The sequence below is a fragment of the Mercenaria mercenaria genome, chromosome 16, assembly GCF_021730395.1.
Source record: "Mercenaria mercenaria strain notata chromosome 16, MADL_Memer_1, whole genome shotgun sequence".
NCBI lineage: Eukaryota > Metazoa > Mollusca > Bivalvia > Venerida > Veneridae > Mercenaria > Mercenaria mercenaria.
This window is the reverse complement of record NC_069376.1, coordinates 23,350,078-23,364,494: the sequence shown is the minus strand read 5'-3', so window position 1 is coordinate 23,364,494 and position 14,417 is coordinate 23,350,078. Positions and strand designations below refer to the sequence as shown.

The window sequence follows — 14,417 nt, the reverse complement described above, 5'->3', positions numbered from 1 at the left end:
TTGTTGAAAAAGACTGCTGGATATCAGCATCCTTGTTGAAAAAGCCTGCTGAATATCAGCATCCTTGTTGAAAAAGACTGTTGAACATCAGCATCCTTGTTGAATAAGCCAGCTGAATATCAGCACCCTTGTTGAAAAAGACTGCTGGATATCAGCATCCTTGTTGAAAGAGACTGCTGGATATCAGCATCGTTGTTGAAAAAGCCTGCTGGATATCAGCACCCTTGTTGAAAAAGACTGCTGGATATCAGCATCCTTGTTGAAAAAGCCAGCTGAATATCAGCATCCTTATTGAAAAAGCCTGCTGAATATCAGCACCCTTGTTGAAAAAGACTGCTGGATATCAGCATCCTTGTTGAGAGAGACTGCTGGATATCAGCACCCTTGTTGAAAAAGACTGCTGGATATCAGCATCCTTGTTGAAAAAGCCTGCTGAATATCAGCATCCTTGTTGAAAAAGCCAGCTGAATATTAGCACCCTTGTTGAAAAAGACTGCTGGATATCAGCATCCTTGTTGAAAAAGCCTGCTGAATATCAGCATCCTTGTTGAAAAAGACTGTTGAACATCAGCATCCTTGTTGAAAAAGCCAGCTGAATATCAGCACCCTTGTTGAAAAAGACTGCTGGATATCAGCATCCTTGTTGAAAGAGACTGCTGGATATCAGCATCGTTGTTGAAAAAGCCTGCTGGATATCAGCACCCTTGTTGAAAAAGACTGCTGGATATCAGCATCCTTGTTGAAAAAGCCAGCTGAATATCAGCATCCTTGTTGTAAAAGCCTGCTGAATATCAGCACCCTTGTTGAAAAAGACTGCTGGATATCAGCATCCTTGTTGAAAGAGACTGCTGAATATCAGCACCCTTGTTGAAAAAGACTGCTGGATATCAGCATCCTTGTTGAAAAAGACTGCTGGATATCAGCATCCTTGTTGAAAAAGCCAGCTGAATATCAGCATCCTTGTTGAAAAAGCCAGCTGAATATCAGCATCCTTGTTGAAAAAGCCTGCTGAATATCAGCACCCTTGTTGAAAAAGACTGCTGGATATCAGCATCCTTGTTGAAAGAGACTGCTGGATATCAGCACCCTTGTTGAAAAAGCCTGCTGAATATCAGCACCCTTGTTGAAAAAGACTGCTGAATATCAGCATCTTATATGTCATTTTAAAGCAATTTTTTTATATTACCATGTAATTGCCATGCATTTCATTTGTTTATGAATAACTTCCCTTTAATTTGACAAAATATGTTGTTATATTTGTACCCCCTGACAACAAAGTTGTAAGGGGGGGTAAACTGGTTTCAGGTTGTCTGTCTGTCTGTCTGTCTGTCCGTCTGTCCGTAGACGCAATCTTGTGCGCACCATCTCTCCTTATCCCCTTGACAGAATTTAATGAGACTTCACACAAGTGATCAGTACCAACAGTAGTTGTGCATGGGGCATGTTAGGTTCTTTTAGAAAAAAAATTTGCAGAGTTATGGGACTTTGTTTTTTTGTTACTATACTATATATATAGACACAATCTTGTGCGCACCATCTCTCCTCATCCCCTTGACACAATTTAATGAAACTTCACACAAGTGATCAGTACCAACAGTAGTTGTGCTTGGGCATGTTAGATTCTTTTAGAAAAAAACATTTGCAGAGTTATGGGACTTTGTTTTTTTTTTACTATACTTCATACATAGACACAATCTTGTGCACACCATCTCTCCTCATCCCTTTGACACAGTTTAATGAAACTTCACACAAGTGATCAGTAACAACAGTAGTTGTGCATGGGGCATGTTACATTCTTTCAGAAAAAATTTTTGCAGAGTTATGGGACTTTGTTTTTTTGTTACTATACTATATACATAGACACAATCTTGTGCACACCATCTCTCCTAATCCCCTTGACACAATTTAATGAAACTTCACACAAGTGATCAGTTACAACAGTAGTTGTGCATGGGGCATGTAAGGTTCTTTCAGCGACAAAAATTGCAGAGTTATGGGACTTTGTTTCTTGTTAACATACTATGTACATACAGTCTGCATATGCAATCTTGTGCATGCCTAATCTACCAAACCCTTGCACACAATTTAATGAAACTTCACACAAGTGATCAGTACCAACCCTAGTTGTGCATGGTGCATGTTACATTCTTTTAGATAAATATTCTGCATAGTTATGGGACTTTGTTTTTTGTTACTATACTGTATACATACAGTCTATATACATACAGTCCACATAATTATGCAATCTTGTGTGCGTCAAATTGCAATGTACTGTGTCAGTGCATGCGGGGGGTACATTCATCACCTTTAGTGATAACTCTAGTTTTATTTATTTTTCCTTACCAATTTAAAAATAAAATCGCATTAAATCTTTAAATTCAGAGATTAGCATTTAAAAGCATCTACCAATTATAGCTTTCCAGACATTTTCAAACGTAGAATGTCTTCATGAATTATATGATATATAGTTATGATTTATATACAATGTTAGTATGTTGCCTTTTACTTAGATGTTGTATTGGCATGCAGTATGTTTTGTGAAAAATGTGCCTAGACGGGTGACGTTGGTAACTCTGTAACAGTTTCTTGTTTTTAGTATGATTTGTTATTATTTACAGGTACATACGGTCATTAAGTAGATGTAAACCATGGGAAGCAAAGGGAGGCAAATCTGGATCATCTTTCTGTAAAACTGATGGTACAACCTTTATGTTTCATCTTGATTTAAATAAAGTGAAATAATGCATAATCAGTGATTTTTGCAGGTGACAGCAGTTTCCAGCTGCAAGCCATTTCCAGTTTAAATGTCCACTTGTAAGGTCTTGAGCTGAAACATTGTGTTGAGAGTAAAATAAATGTTCATTCTTTTAGTGACTTTACAACTATTGGAGGAAGATCAATAATTTTGAGCCCCTAACTTACACAAGCTAGATTCATCATCATCATCATATCCTGTGTTTATTTGTCGACTGCTGCGGGTGTCCCAGTAACTAGGGTAGGCAGCAGGTGGCTAGATTGTTTAACACCCAGTCTCCATGCTTCTCTGTCATGTGGGTCAAAGCTGTCAAGGTTGTAAGCCTTCAAGTCCCCCTTGGCACATTCCAACCAGGTCTTTCTAGGTCTCCCACATCCTTTGGAGTTTGGTATGGACATACTCAAGATTGAGTTGATGCATGAGGATGCACGAATGAATAGATTGTTGGAATGAAATGAATCAGAGCAATGAGGGAAATTGATTGAATCAGAGCAATTGATGGTATTGATTGAATCAGAGCAATGAGGGAAATTAGTTTAATCAGAGCAATTGCAGGTATTGATTGAATCAGAGAAACGAGGGAAATTGATTGAATCAGAGCAATTGCAGGTATTGATTGAATCAGAGAAATGAGGGAAATTGATTGAATCAGAGCAATTGCAGGTATTGATTGAATCAGAGCAATGAGGGAAATTGATTGAATCAGAGCAATTGCAGGTATTGATTGAATCAGAGCAATGAGGGAAATTGATTGAATCATAGCAATTGCAGGTACTGATTGAATCAAAGCAATGAGGAGAATTGATTGAATCAAAGCAATGAGGGAAATTGATTGAATCAGAGCAATGAGCAGAAATTGGTTGAATCAGAGCAATGAGCAGAAATGATTTGGCAATGCTTGAAAGAGAGCAGTTGGGGGAATTGATTGATAGTGCTTGAAAGAGAGCACTAAGGGGAAATATATTGGCATAGATTGAATGGAAGCAGTGAGGGGGTGATTGGCAATGCTTTAAAGAGACACTGAGGGGAAATGTGTTGAGCAGTGATGAGGGATGATTGGCAATGCTTGAAAGAGAGCATTGAGGGTAAATATGTTGGCATAACTTGAATGGAAGCAGTGAGGGTGGATGATTTGCAATGCTTGAAAGAAAGCGATGAGGGCAATAGATTGGCAGTCAGCTACTTTCAGCTGTGGCCATATAGGTCCTCACAGATATATACAAGGGATTTTGTTTACTAAAATTGTATTGATTACATCAGAGTTTATAGTCATTTGAATTTCCATGTTAACTCTGTTAGTACTGTAGTGAATAAACTATTACAGATGACAGGTTTATACTGAAGCAGATGTCAAACATGGAGGTAGAATCATTTGAAAGATTTGGACCAGAATATTTCCAGTATATCTCAAGTGTAGAAAAACAGCAGGTAACATGTAATTAGTGACTTGTTGTCAATGTTATAATCCAGTCTACTTTTTGATTCACATGTTTAGTTTGATATTGGTTTAATGTCTATTTTGAGTGGTGTTGTAACTTATATGTAATTGTAGTCAGTTTGTTAAACAGGGGCTCCACAATTCCATACAAGTACTGAAGTGTGGACTGTCTTAAATGAATCAGAATATTTTTCAACCAAGATGAATTTTTAGCGGTATGATAAGGTGGTAACTCTGATTCTGACAAATAATTCCTGCTGCAGTACCCACCATACATACAGTATTTAAAGGGACCAGCCCATACAGTTTAGTTGAAAAAATAATTTCTCTCAAAAATCCATAAAAAGTGAGTACTCTGAAAGTGACAAGTGGTACAAACTTTTTGACATAAGATTTTGCAAGATATTCTTGTAAATAACCAAACATATTGTGCAGAAGATAGTAAACGTAATTTGAAATTATGCAGAAAAATTACATTCTTCTTGTATTTTCACACTATCATTTTTCAGTATCATATATACATTCTATGCCAAACTTGGTGGAAATGAACGTGTTGAAAAATGTCACCCAAACTGTTGGCGAGTAACTTTAAACATGTGATGTAAATTAATTGTCAATATTTTAGAGAAACCATTAGATTTGTTTTTGAAATTATCAAGAATTACCTTATCAAAAGTTATGTGTAAATGTACAGTAGACTGTAACACTTGCTGTTTGATACAGTGCTAGTAAATGTTGCAGATTGATTCGGATATATTAAGATAAAATAGGGTTATTATAACAGTAGATTGATCTGGGATGCAGTATTCGGCTCGAGTGGATTTTGCCAGATCGGATCTCACGAGGCGCGCAAGCGCCGAGTGTGATCCGACCTTGCAAAATCCACGAGAGCCGAATACAAAGTCCCAGATCTAGCTACTGTTATAATGACCCTTTTATTATATACCTTTACCATTTTGATTCTTGTCTGGTTCTTGAACGAAATCTTCAATGTTTTATCGATATTAAATGGAATTTAGTGAAGTTTTTATGTGCGCTATTTATAGAAATGTGTCGGGTCATGCATATTTATGAAAATAGTCCGGCAGCATACAATACGGAAGGTATAATACGGAATTTAAAAGGTACAATACGGAATTTTTGTCTGTCTGTTCATATTTAATTGTGAAATACAAGCCGATTTTTTTACAGAATTTATATAGGTATATAATAAAGATGTTCTAACCCATGTTTGTCTGTTTCAGAGACCTACAGCCCTTGCCAAGATAGTAGGTGTATACAGAATAGGCTTCAGGAATCAGTATACAAACAATGCTATGAAGCAGGATCTACTGGTGGTAGAGAATTTATTCTACAATAGATGCATCTCACAGGTACCTTCACATCATACACACTATAATGACTTTGAATTTGAATTAGAAACTGAGTACCATTTAAAAAAGGGACCCAGGCCATCACCAAATAATTTAAAAAAATGTTTTCATCTACATTCATTTTGTTTGATCATTGAAGGGAAGGAATGCCAGACAATAAGTAGACTGTATATGAAGCCATGGTCAAGCCTTCCATTATGCTGAAATATCTTTTTGAATCTGACCACTGTTGAAAAAAATATGGCAGTTTGAAGTTTAAGAAAATGGCTAACCATGGAGGCAGCAAGTGTAGTGTGTTTATGACATCATTTACCCACTGCTATTTCTTGAATTTAAATGATGTAAAGGGTAATAGTTTAATATTTCACCTGGAAAAATATAGAAACTGTTTAACATAAATATCTAAAAGTAAGTTAAGTCTGCTTCTTTGACTGCCATTTTGAGTCCATAACATTCTTATTTATGAATTTGGATACTTTTTCACTTCTCTAAATGATCTAAGAAGACCTAGAAGTCAGACAGAATTATGACCAGAACAACATTTTCTTTCCCTTTGTTTTTGTTCATTTGGTAGTTCTGTATTTCTGTTAGATTCTTTGATCTTTGAAAAAACAGTTACTTCAACAGCTAGTGTTGCACATCTATTTCAGACGTTTGACTTGAAGGGGTCAGAGAGAAACCGCCTTGTAAAACAAACAAGGAAAAGAGATGAAGAGCTTGTGTTACTTGATGAAAACTTTCTGAGAGGTATCTAAATAAGCTTTTACTTAAGGATAAATTGCTGATGGACTAAGACTTTCTCCAGTACATTAAGTGCATTTTGCCATTTACAAGTCAAAATTTCAAATAACGTTATATATATAAAATCATTGTATAGTTGTATGTGTGGGCTGGCTACTTTACATTTTAGTGACACTTGCACCAATATTCAGTGAATGTATGCTTGGCACAGCTCTGGTTTTTCAGGGCAACTGCAGTTCAAATACCCCTGAACCATTAGCAGCTGAAACATGATATTAATACATCAAGTCAGATGTAACTTTTGTCTAATGAAGGCTGCTTTTTCTCCACATCCCAAGCTTCCGGTCATGCACACTTTGCATCTGTAACTGCACCTGATACACCAAGGAGAAACCATTGAGTGTGGACTGTTTATTGTACTTTCTAGGAGGAAATCCTGTTTATTGTTTATTTGGGCGATGTGGACTGTTCATTGAACATTCTAAGAGGAAATCCTCCTTATTGTTTATTTGAGCGATGTGGACTGTCCATTGAACATTCTAAGTTTATTATATATTTCAGTGAGTGTGGACTGTCCATTGAACATTCTAAGAGGAAATCCTGTTTATTGTATATTTCAGTGAGTGTGGACTGTCCATTGAACATTCTAAGAGGAAATCCTGTTTATTGTATATTTCAGCGAGTGTGGACTGTCCATTGAACATTCTAAGAGGAAATCCTGTTTATTGTATATTTCAGTGAGTGTGGACTGTCCATTGAACATTCTAAGAGGAAATCCTGTTTATTGTATATTTCAGTGAGTGTGGACTGTCCATTGAACATTCTAAGAGGAAATCCTGTTTATTGTATATTTCAGTGAGTGTGGAATGTCCATTGAACATTCTAAGAGGAAATCCTGTTTATTGTATATTTCAGCAAGTGTGGACTGTCCATTGAACATTCTAAGTCAATTAAGAGGAAATCCTGTGTTTATTGTATATTTCAGTGAGTGTGGACTGTCCATTGAACATTCTAAGAGGAAATCCTGTTTATTGTATATTTCAGTGAGTGTGGACTGTCCATTGTACATACTTTCTCATTCCAAGACAATGTTGATGCTGGCCATCAGCCATGACTCACAGTTCCTTTCAAGCAACTTGGTCATGGATTATTCCCTGCTGGTAGGGCTGGATGAAGAAAACAAGGAATTGGTGGTTGGAATAATTGGTAAGGCTAGACTGTGGTGTAATATTTCACATTATTCCAAGGTTATAAAACCAGTCTCACAGAATCAAACTGTCATTTGTCAGGGTTAAGATTGAGCTCAGAATCAACCAGTCTGATACATATTTATTGAGACTGGTCTCCCAACACTGCATTATAACCTTTTATCATATTTGATTGCCTATCAAATTAAAGACTTGAATAATTTTCAGACATGTAAAATAACTTACACTGTCTGAGGACAGTTCAGAATAACTACAAATTCAACCCAACATAAGCATATATTTGTGATGTCATAGTACATACATTATGAGTTTACTAAAAACCAGGAATACTGGTACAAAACTCATTTTATTTTTCCATTTGGTACAAAAGTTTTTTTTATGATGAAATGATCCAAAGTGTCATGTACTCGCTACTGTAGTTTATAATGAAGAGCTCATTTTACAGCAAGACATGACTTGCAATTTTTTAAGTTTATATTGGTGCTCAGGCTACAAACTCCTGTCAGTATAGGTTTATCCATTGCTATAAAACAAGTGTACATTGTTAAGAAATTATAATGTCTCCCACCACACAGTGGTGTGGGAGACATATTGATTTACTTCTCTGTGTGTGTGTGTGTGTGTGTGTCTGTATGTCTGTCACAAATCTTGTCAGCACTCTTAAATCGAACATTTCTCATCCGATCTTCACCAAACTTGAACAAAATATGTTTGACCATAAGTCCTTGGCCAAGTTTAATAACTAGCCAAATCGGCCCAGGCACTTCAGAATTAGGCCCTTGAATTACCGAAAATCGGCCTTTTTGCTCATGTCAGCGCTCTAAGTCAAACACTTCTCATCCAATCTTCACCAAACTTTAACCAAATGTTTTTGACCATAAGTCTTTGGGCCAAGTTCTATAACTAGCCAAGTCAGCCCAGGCACTTTGAAATTATGGCCTTTGAATTACTGAAAATCGGCCTTTTTACTCTTGTCTGCGCTCTAAGTCGAACAGTTCTTATCCGATCTTCACCAAACTTGAACCAAATGTTTTTACCATAACTCCTCAGTCAAGTTCATAAATTAGCCAAATTGCCCAAGGCACTTAAGAATTATGGCCCTTGAATTACCCAACATTTTTACTTTGTAAAGATATATTTGTAGTGAGTAAACAGTATATAAAGACTGACTTACTATTAAGACGATTAGGCAGTTGTAGGAGACATGCGCTTTTCTCAAAAGCAGCTCTAGTTATACAACAGTTTTTCATTATGTTTTTGTTATTGGAAAAAAAATCAGAAATTTGCTTCTTCATGGTGATATACACCAGTTTAATAAGCAATAAACAATACATTTATTGTTTACTTGTAGCAATTTATTGAAATATTTCTATTTCAGATTATATAAGGACATTTACATGGGACAAGAAATTGGAAACTATTATAAAAACAAATTTTGGTGGACAAGGTATGCAATTTTATATCCATGTTTTTTCTTAAGGCATACAAGCTGGCTGAAGCAAGCATTGGAACTTAACAGTGTTCAACAAAAAATAGAATACTTTTAAATTTGTGTGCCTAAGTATTCGAGCATATGAACTAGGTCGATAGGTTAAAGGTCAAGGTTACAGCAGTCAAATCTGTCCATCATATCTTGTGCCTACAGCTTAAGTTCCATTTTGATTTGTCAAAAAGAACATGGTCTACTTTTCTATATTTGGCTCAGTCATCTTCTTGTCTGATTCTGCAGGCCAGTTTTTGAAGTGTTTTGAACCTGTTTGAGTTAAGAAACTCTGGTGAGCAACATCATGGCCCTCTTGTTTTACAGGTTGACAGAAACTGAAGTAAATTAATTACACAAAACACTTTGATGCTTACAACTTTGGAGAAATTAATACTTTATCATTTCTTTAATTCAGGAAAAATGCCAACTGTTGTTTCCCCTGAAGTTTACAGGACAAGATTTCTTGATGCTATGGCAAAATACTTTCTACCTGTACCAGATCAGTGGACTGGTCTTGGTAGAGATGTAGACACCTAGAGAGGCTTTACAGGAGTTAACTGTCAAGTTCTGCAACTCGAGTAAGGATAGTGGAGTCAGGTGCTAGATCAAATATAGCTAGACAAACAGCCATTTCAGTGCCAGACAAACAACAATATTTTATTGCAGGACAAACAACCATTTCAGTGCCAGACAAATAGCCAAATTAGTGCTGTTGTGTAAATTAAATTATGTCAAAAATCCTGACTGCCAAACCTAAAAATAACAAAATCTTCAAATGTTCCTTAGCTGACCCATTACTAAGATGGTTTAAATTGTTTTGAATTATCGAAAAGATTGGCTACCAGTTGTTATTGTCACTTGTCCTTATATGTATATGGTGGGAACTTAGAAATATTCTTTTTCAAAACTGCTGGCCCAAAATATAGCTGTTTTTAGTGGCTCACTACCGAGATTGTTCAAATTATTATGATGCATCAAAAACATGGCCACCAGAAGGCATGGTACTTTTCCCTTTATGTATATAGTGGAAACTTTAATAATCATCTTGTTTTAGTAATGCCTTCCCACATCTAATATAATTTCACACAAATATTTGGTAACCCTTTACCAAGAGTGTGCACTTTCTTTCAGTTTGACTAAAATAAGGCAGCCAATGCTAAAAATAGAAAAATGTTCAAACAACATCACCTAAAATGTTGGTCCAGTGTTGCAAAATAAATTAACACTAATGTTTTTGTGTGACCCGCTATTGTAAAAAAACATGGCTGTCAGAGTTAAAAATAAAAAGAAATTCTTAAGATACAAACTGGTAAGATTTTGAAATAATTTAAATTCCTTCCATGGGTGGCCCTTTCCTGGAGTTAATACCATCTTAATTTGTAGAAGAAGCCGTGGCTGCATGGTTGATGGAGATGCTAGTTTTCCTGTTAGGGCTTTAACTTTAAAAATATTCACTGAATATTCATGCCAGTTTTCAGAGGACTTTGGAAGAAATTGTTTTTTTCTGGTACCAAAATTGTTAGAGCTGTGAAACTCAGGTGAATCATGGTCCTTTTGTCTCAATTTGGCATTTTTAGCTCACCTGAGCACGAAGTGCTCAAAAGTGAGCTTTTGTGATCGCCCTGTGTCTGTCGTCAACAATTTGACTGTTAACACTAGAGGTCACAATTTTGGCCCAATCTTAATGAAACTTGGTCAGAATGTTACCCTCAATAAAATCTTGGACGAGTTCGATATTGGGTCAACTGGGGTCAAAAACTAGGTCACCAGGTCAAATCAAAGGAAAAGCTTGTTCACACTCTAGAAGTCACAATTTTGGCCCAATCTTAATGAAACTTGGTCAGAATGTTACCCTCAATACAATCTTGGACAAGTTCGATATTGGGTCATCTGGGGTCAAAAACTAGGTCACCTGGTCAAATCAAAGGAAAAGCTTGTTAACACTCTAGAGGCCACATTTATGACTGTATCTTCACGAAACTTGGTCAGAATGTTAATCTTGATGGTCTTAAGGTCAATTTCGAATCTGGGTCATAAGGGGTCAAAAGGTCAGTTTCAAATCTTGGTCAGGTGGGGTAAAAAAACTAGGTCACTAGGTCAGATCAAAGGAAAAGCTTGTTAACACTCTAGAGGCCACATTTATGACTATATCTTCATGAAACTTGGTCAGAATGTTAATCTTGATGGTCTTAAGGTCAATTTCGAATCTGGGTCATAAGGGGTCAAAAACTAGGTCACCGGGTCAAATCAAATGAAAAGCTTGTTAACATTCTAGAGGCCACATTTATGACTGTATCTTCATGAAACTTAGTCAGAATGTTAATCTTGATGATCTTTAGGTCAAGTTAGAATCTTGGTCATATGGGTCAAAAACTAGGTCAACGGGTCAAATCAAAGGAAAAGTTAGTTAACACTTTAGAGGCCACATTTATGACCATATCTTAATGAAACATGGTCAGAATGTTAATCTTGATGATCTTTAGGTCAGGTGAGCGATACAGGGCCTTCATGGCCCTCTTGTTTCTAATACTAGTTCAGCTGACTTTGATATCAGTCTGTTTCATATACACATATATCTCCTGTCCAGATGTTGCACAGTTGAATAATAACTGAAATACTGATGCAGCACATGTCTATTCTTTGTATGGCCTAATTCCAGACCATTCCTTGAACCTCTCAAATGAACCTCTCCATACAACCTGGTCAAGGTTTTCCTTTAAGACAATTCACAATTCAGATGTTCAAGGCATTTTTTAGCTCGACTGTTCAAAAAATAGGGGAGCTATCCTACTGGTCGCGGCGGACCGTGAGCGTGAGCGTCACACAAATGTTAAAGTTTGCGTACCACCCCAAATATTTTCAAAGTACATTGAGATATTGCTTTGATATTTTGCATACTTGTTTACCATCATGACCCCAGTCTGTAAAAAGGAGGAGGCAACTCTATCAAACTGAATTATGGCCCCTTTTTGACTTAGAATATGCTTATTGTAATGTTAAAGTTTTACTCGTAGCTTATATTATTCTATTAAGCACTGAGAGTAGTCGAGCGCGCTGTCCACTGACAGCTCTTGTTTTAACTTTGTTAAATGAATGGTTGAACATGCCTTTTTTTTACATTTCTCCTATACCCCTTGAGGGATTATGATATAATGGAATTATACTCTTCTTCTCAAGACAGAATACAAGAAGTTCAGGACAGATTTACAGGCAATATCATTTGAATGTGAAAGGTTTGGAATACCAGATGTATGTCTAGTCCTTTATTTCTAAGTTTTTATGGCAATTAGCAAGCTTATACATAATTTACTTCACATTTTAGTTACTGTTGCTTAAAAAAATTCTAAGTCTTAAAATGACATAACAGGTTTAGAAAAACTACATGACTTGTATACCTTTAGCTAATGTGTTCAGAGATACCTGTAGCTTTTTTTTCGAAGAGTCAGTGCTTTATTTCTGTTGAATATTAGAACTGAATTTATCATTCATAACAAACCCATACATATTCCTAGAGTAAATTATTGATTTGAACTTAAAAATTGTATTGTTTGTATATATTGTATTATGAAGAGTTTCAAACTGTTGTATGACAAGAATTGGGACCACTGCCTTACCCTTGCATGCTTGTAAGAGGATATTAATAAGGTCTGAACACTTGTGTTTGCTGTATCTCTGTGATTTAAGTACCTTTGATTCAATATTTTGATGTAAATGAGATGTGAAACATAAATTTTTTAGTCCGTTTTGGCACCATACTGTACTACACTGTTGTGCTATAAAACCCAGCTCAGTTTAACATATTGTAAAGAAAATATTAGTGATTACATGTTAATATGTTGTTTGCTTCATGTATACAGAAAGCAGTGACTTTATGTAGGATGTACGCAACATTAGAAAATGGAAAATTGGATTTTGGATGTTTTTTAATGTAACTGTAGAGATAAGGTGAAATATAGTTCACACAAATACATTAAATTTTGTGAACATTGATCTGTGATTACTTGTTAATTAACATAGCCTCTATGGCAAAGAGTTATATACATATTGCTGAAAACTTTAAATGAACACATATATAAACCAGTATGTTGCTGGGAAAAATATATAAGAAATAGATCTCTATCAGGGTTTAAATATAACGTACTATGTCTCTGAAGTGACTTGTTGTTATTGTTTTGCTTTTTGATAAAGTGCAATAAGTGATATGTGTAATAAGTTTGCTATAAGTCTACGTCACATGTGAATAAACAAAAGTAAAACTTACTTTGATTTTTTTTTCATATTTTCTTTTTACTCGGTTACACCTGCTCAATATGTTGGGAGGATCTGAATATGTTTTTTCAGGACCTATTTAACAGAATGCTACTAGATCACAGCGGCACCACCTGTGGTGTGGAGAGGTAGATCATATGCTGATCCTGATATTCATTTTAATGGACTTTTTATCATATTTATATTGTTGATAAAAGTCTTGTAGTATGACAAAAGACTGCAGACACATTATATGCATTACCACAGAAATAATTTGCATTTTTAGCTTCAGTTTTTCAGATTGCTCGATGTCCGGCGTCTGTCTGTCGTTTGTCCACATTTAGCTTGTGCATGCAATAGAGGCTGTATTTTTCAACTGATCTTTATGAAGTTTGGTCTGAATGATTACCTTGATGAAATCTAGGCCGAGTTCAAAAATGGGTCATCTGGGGTCTAGGTCAAATCAAAGAAAAACCTTGTGTATGCGATAGAGGCTGTATTTTTCAAATAATCTTCATGAATTTTGGTCAGAATGATTACCATGATAAAATCTAGACCGAGTTCCAAAATGGGTCATTTGGGTTCAAAAACTAGGTCACTAGGTCAAATCAAAGAAAAACCTTGTGTATGCAATAGAGGCTGTATTTTTCAATTAATCTTCATGAATTTTGGTCAGAATGATTGCCTTGATGAAATCTAGGTCAAGTTTGAATATGGGTCATCTGGGGTCAAAAAGTAAGTCACTAGGTCAAATCAAAGGAAAAGCTTGTATATGCGATAGAGGCTGTATTTTGCAACTGATCTTCCTGAAATTAAGTCAAAATGATAACCTTAATGAAGTCTAGGCCGAGTTTGAAAATGGGTCATCTTGGATAAAAAAAGAAGGTCACTAGGTCAAATCAAAGAAAAACTTTATGTACGCGATAGATGCTGTATTTTTCAATTAATCTTCATGAATTTTGGTCAGAATGAAATCTAGGCAGAGTTTGAAAATGGGTCATCTTGGGTCAAAAGGTAGGTCACTAGGTCAAATCAAAGAAAAAGCGTGTGTATACGATAGAGGCTGTATTTTTCAATTAATCTTCATGAATTTTAGTCAGAATGATTACCTTGATGAAATCTAGGCCGAGTTCGAAAATGGGTCATCTAGGGTCAAAAACTAGGTCTCTAG

The 14,417-nt window shown here is 35.8% G+C and overlaps 1 protein-coding gene across 1 annotated transcript in view; it reads left to right on the top strand.

The window, feature by feature from the left end:
• Positions 1-13,258, top strand: part of LOC123541099 (1-phosphatidylinositol 3-phosphate 5-kinase-like) — a 123,970-nt gene extending 110,712 nt beyond the window's left edge. The window contains 7 exon segments of the mRNA XM_053526381.1: positions 2,619-2,698; positions 4,080-4,183; positions 5,438-5,566; positions 6,217-6,313; positions 7,352-7,513; positions 8,894-8,962; positions 9,414-13,258. Coding sequence (XP_053382356.1) covers positions 2,619-2,698; positions 4,080-4,183; positions 5,438-5,566; positions 6,217-6,313; positions 7,352-7,513; positions 8,894-8,962; positions 9,414-9,535 — 763 coding nt within the window. The 3' untranslated portion in view covers positions 9,536-13,258.
• The last annotated feature ends 1,159 nt before the right edge of the window (positions 13,259-14,417 follow it).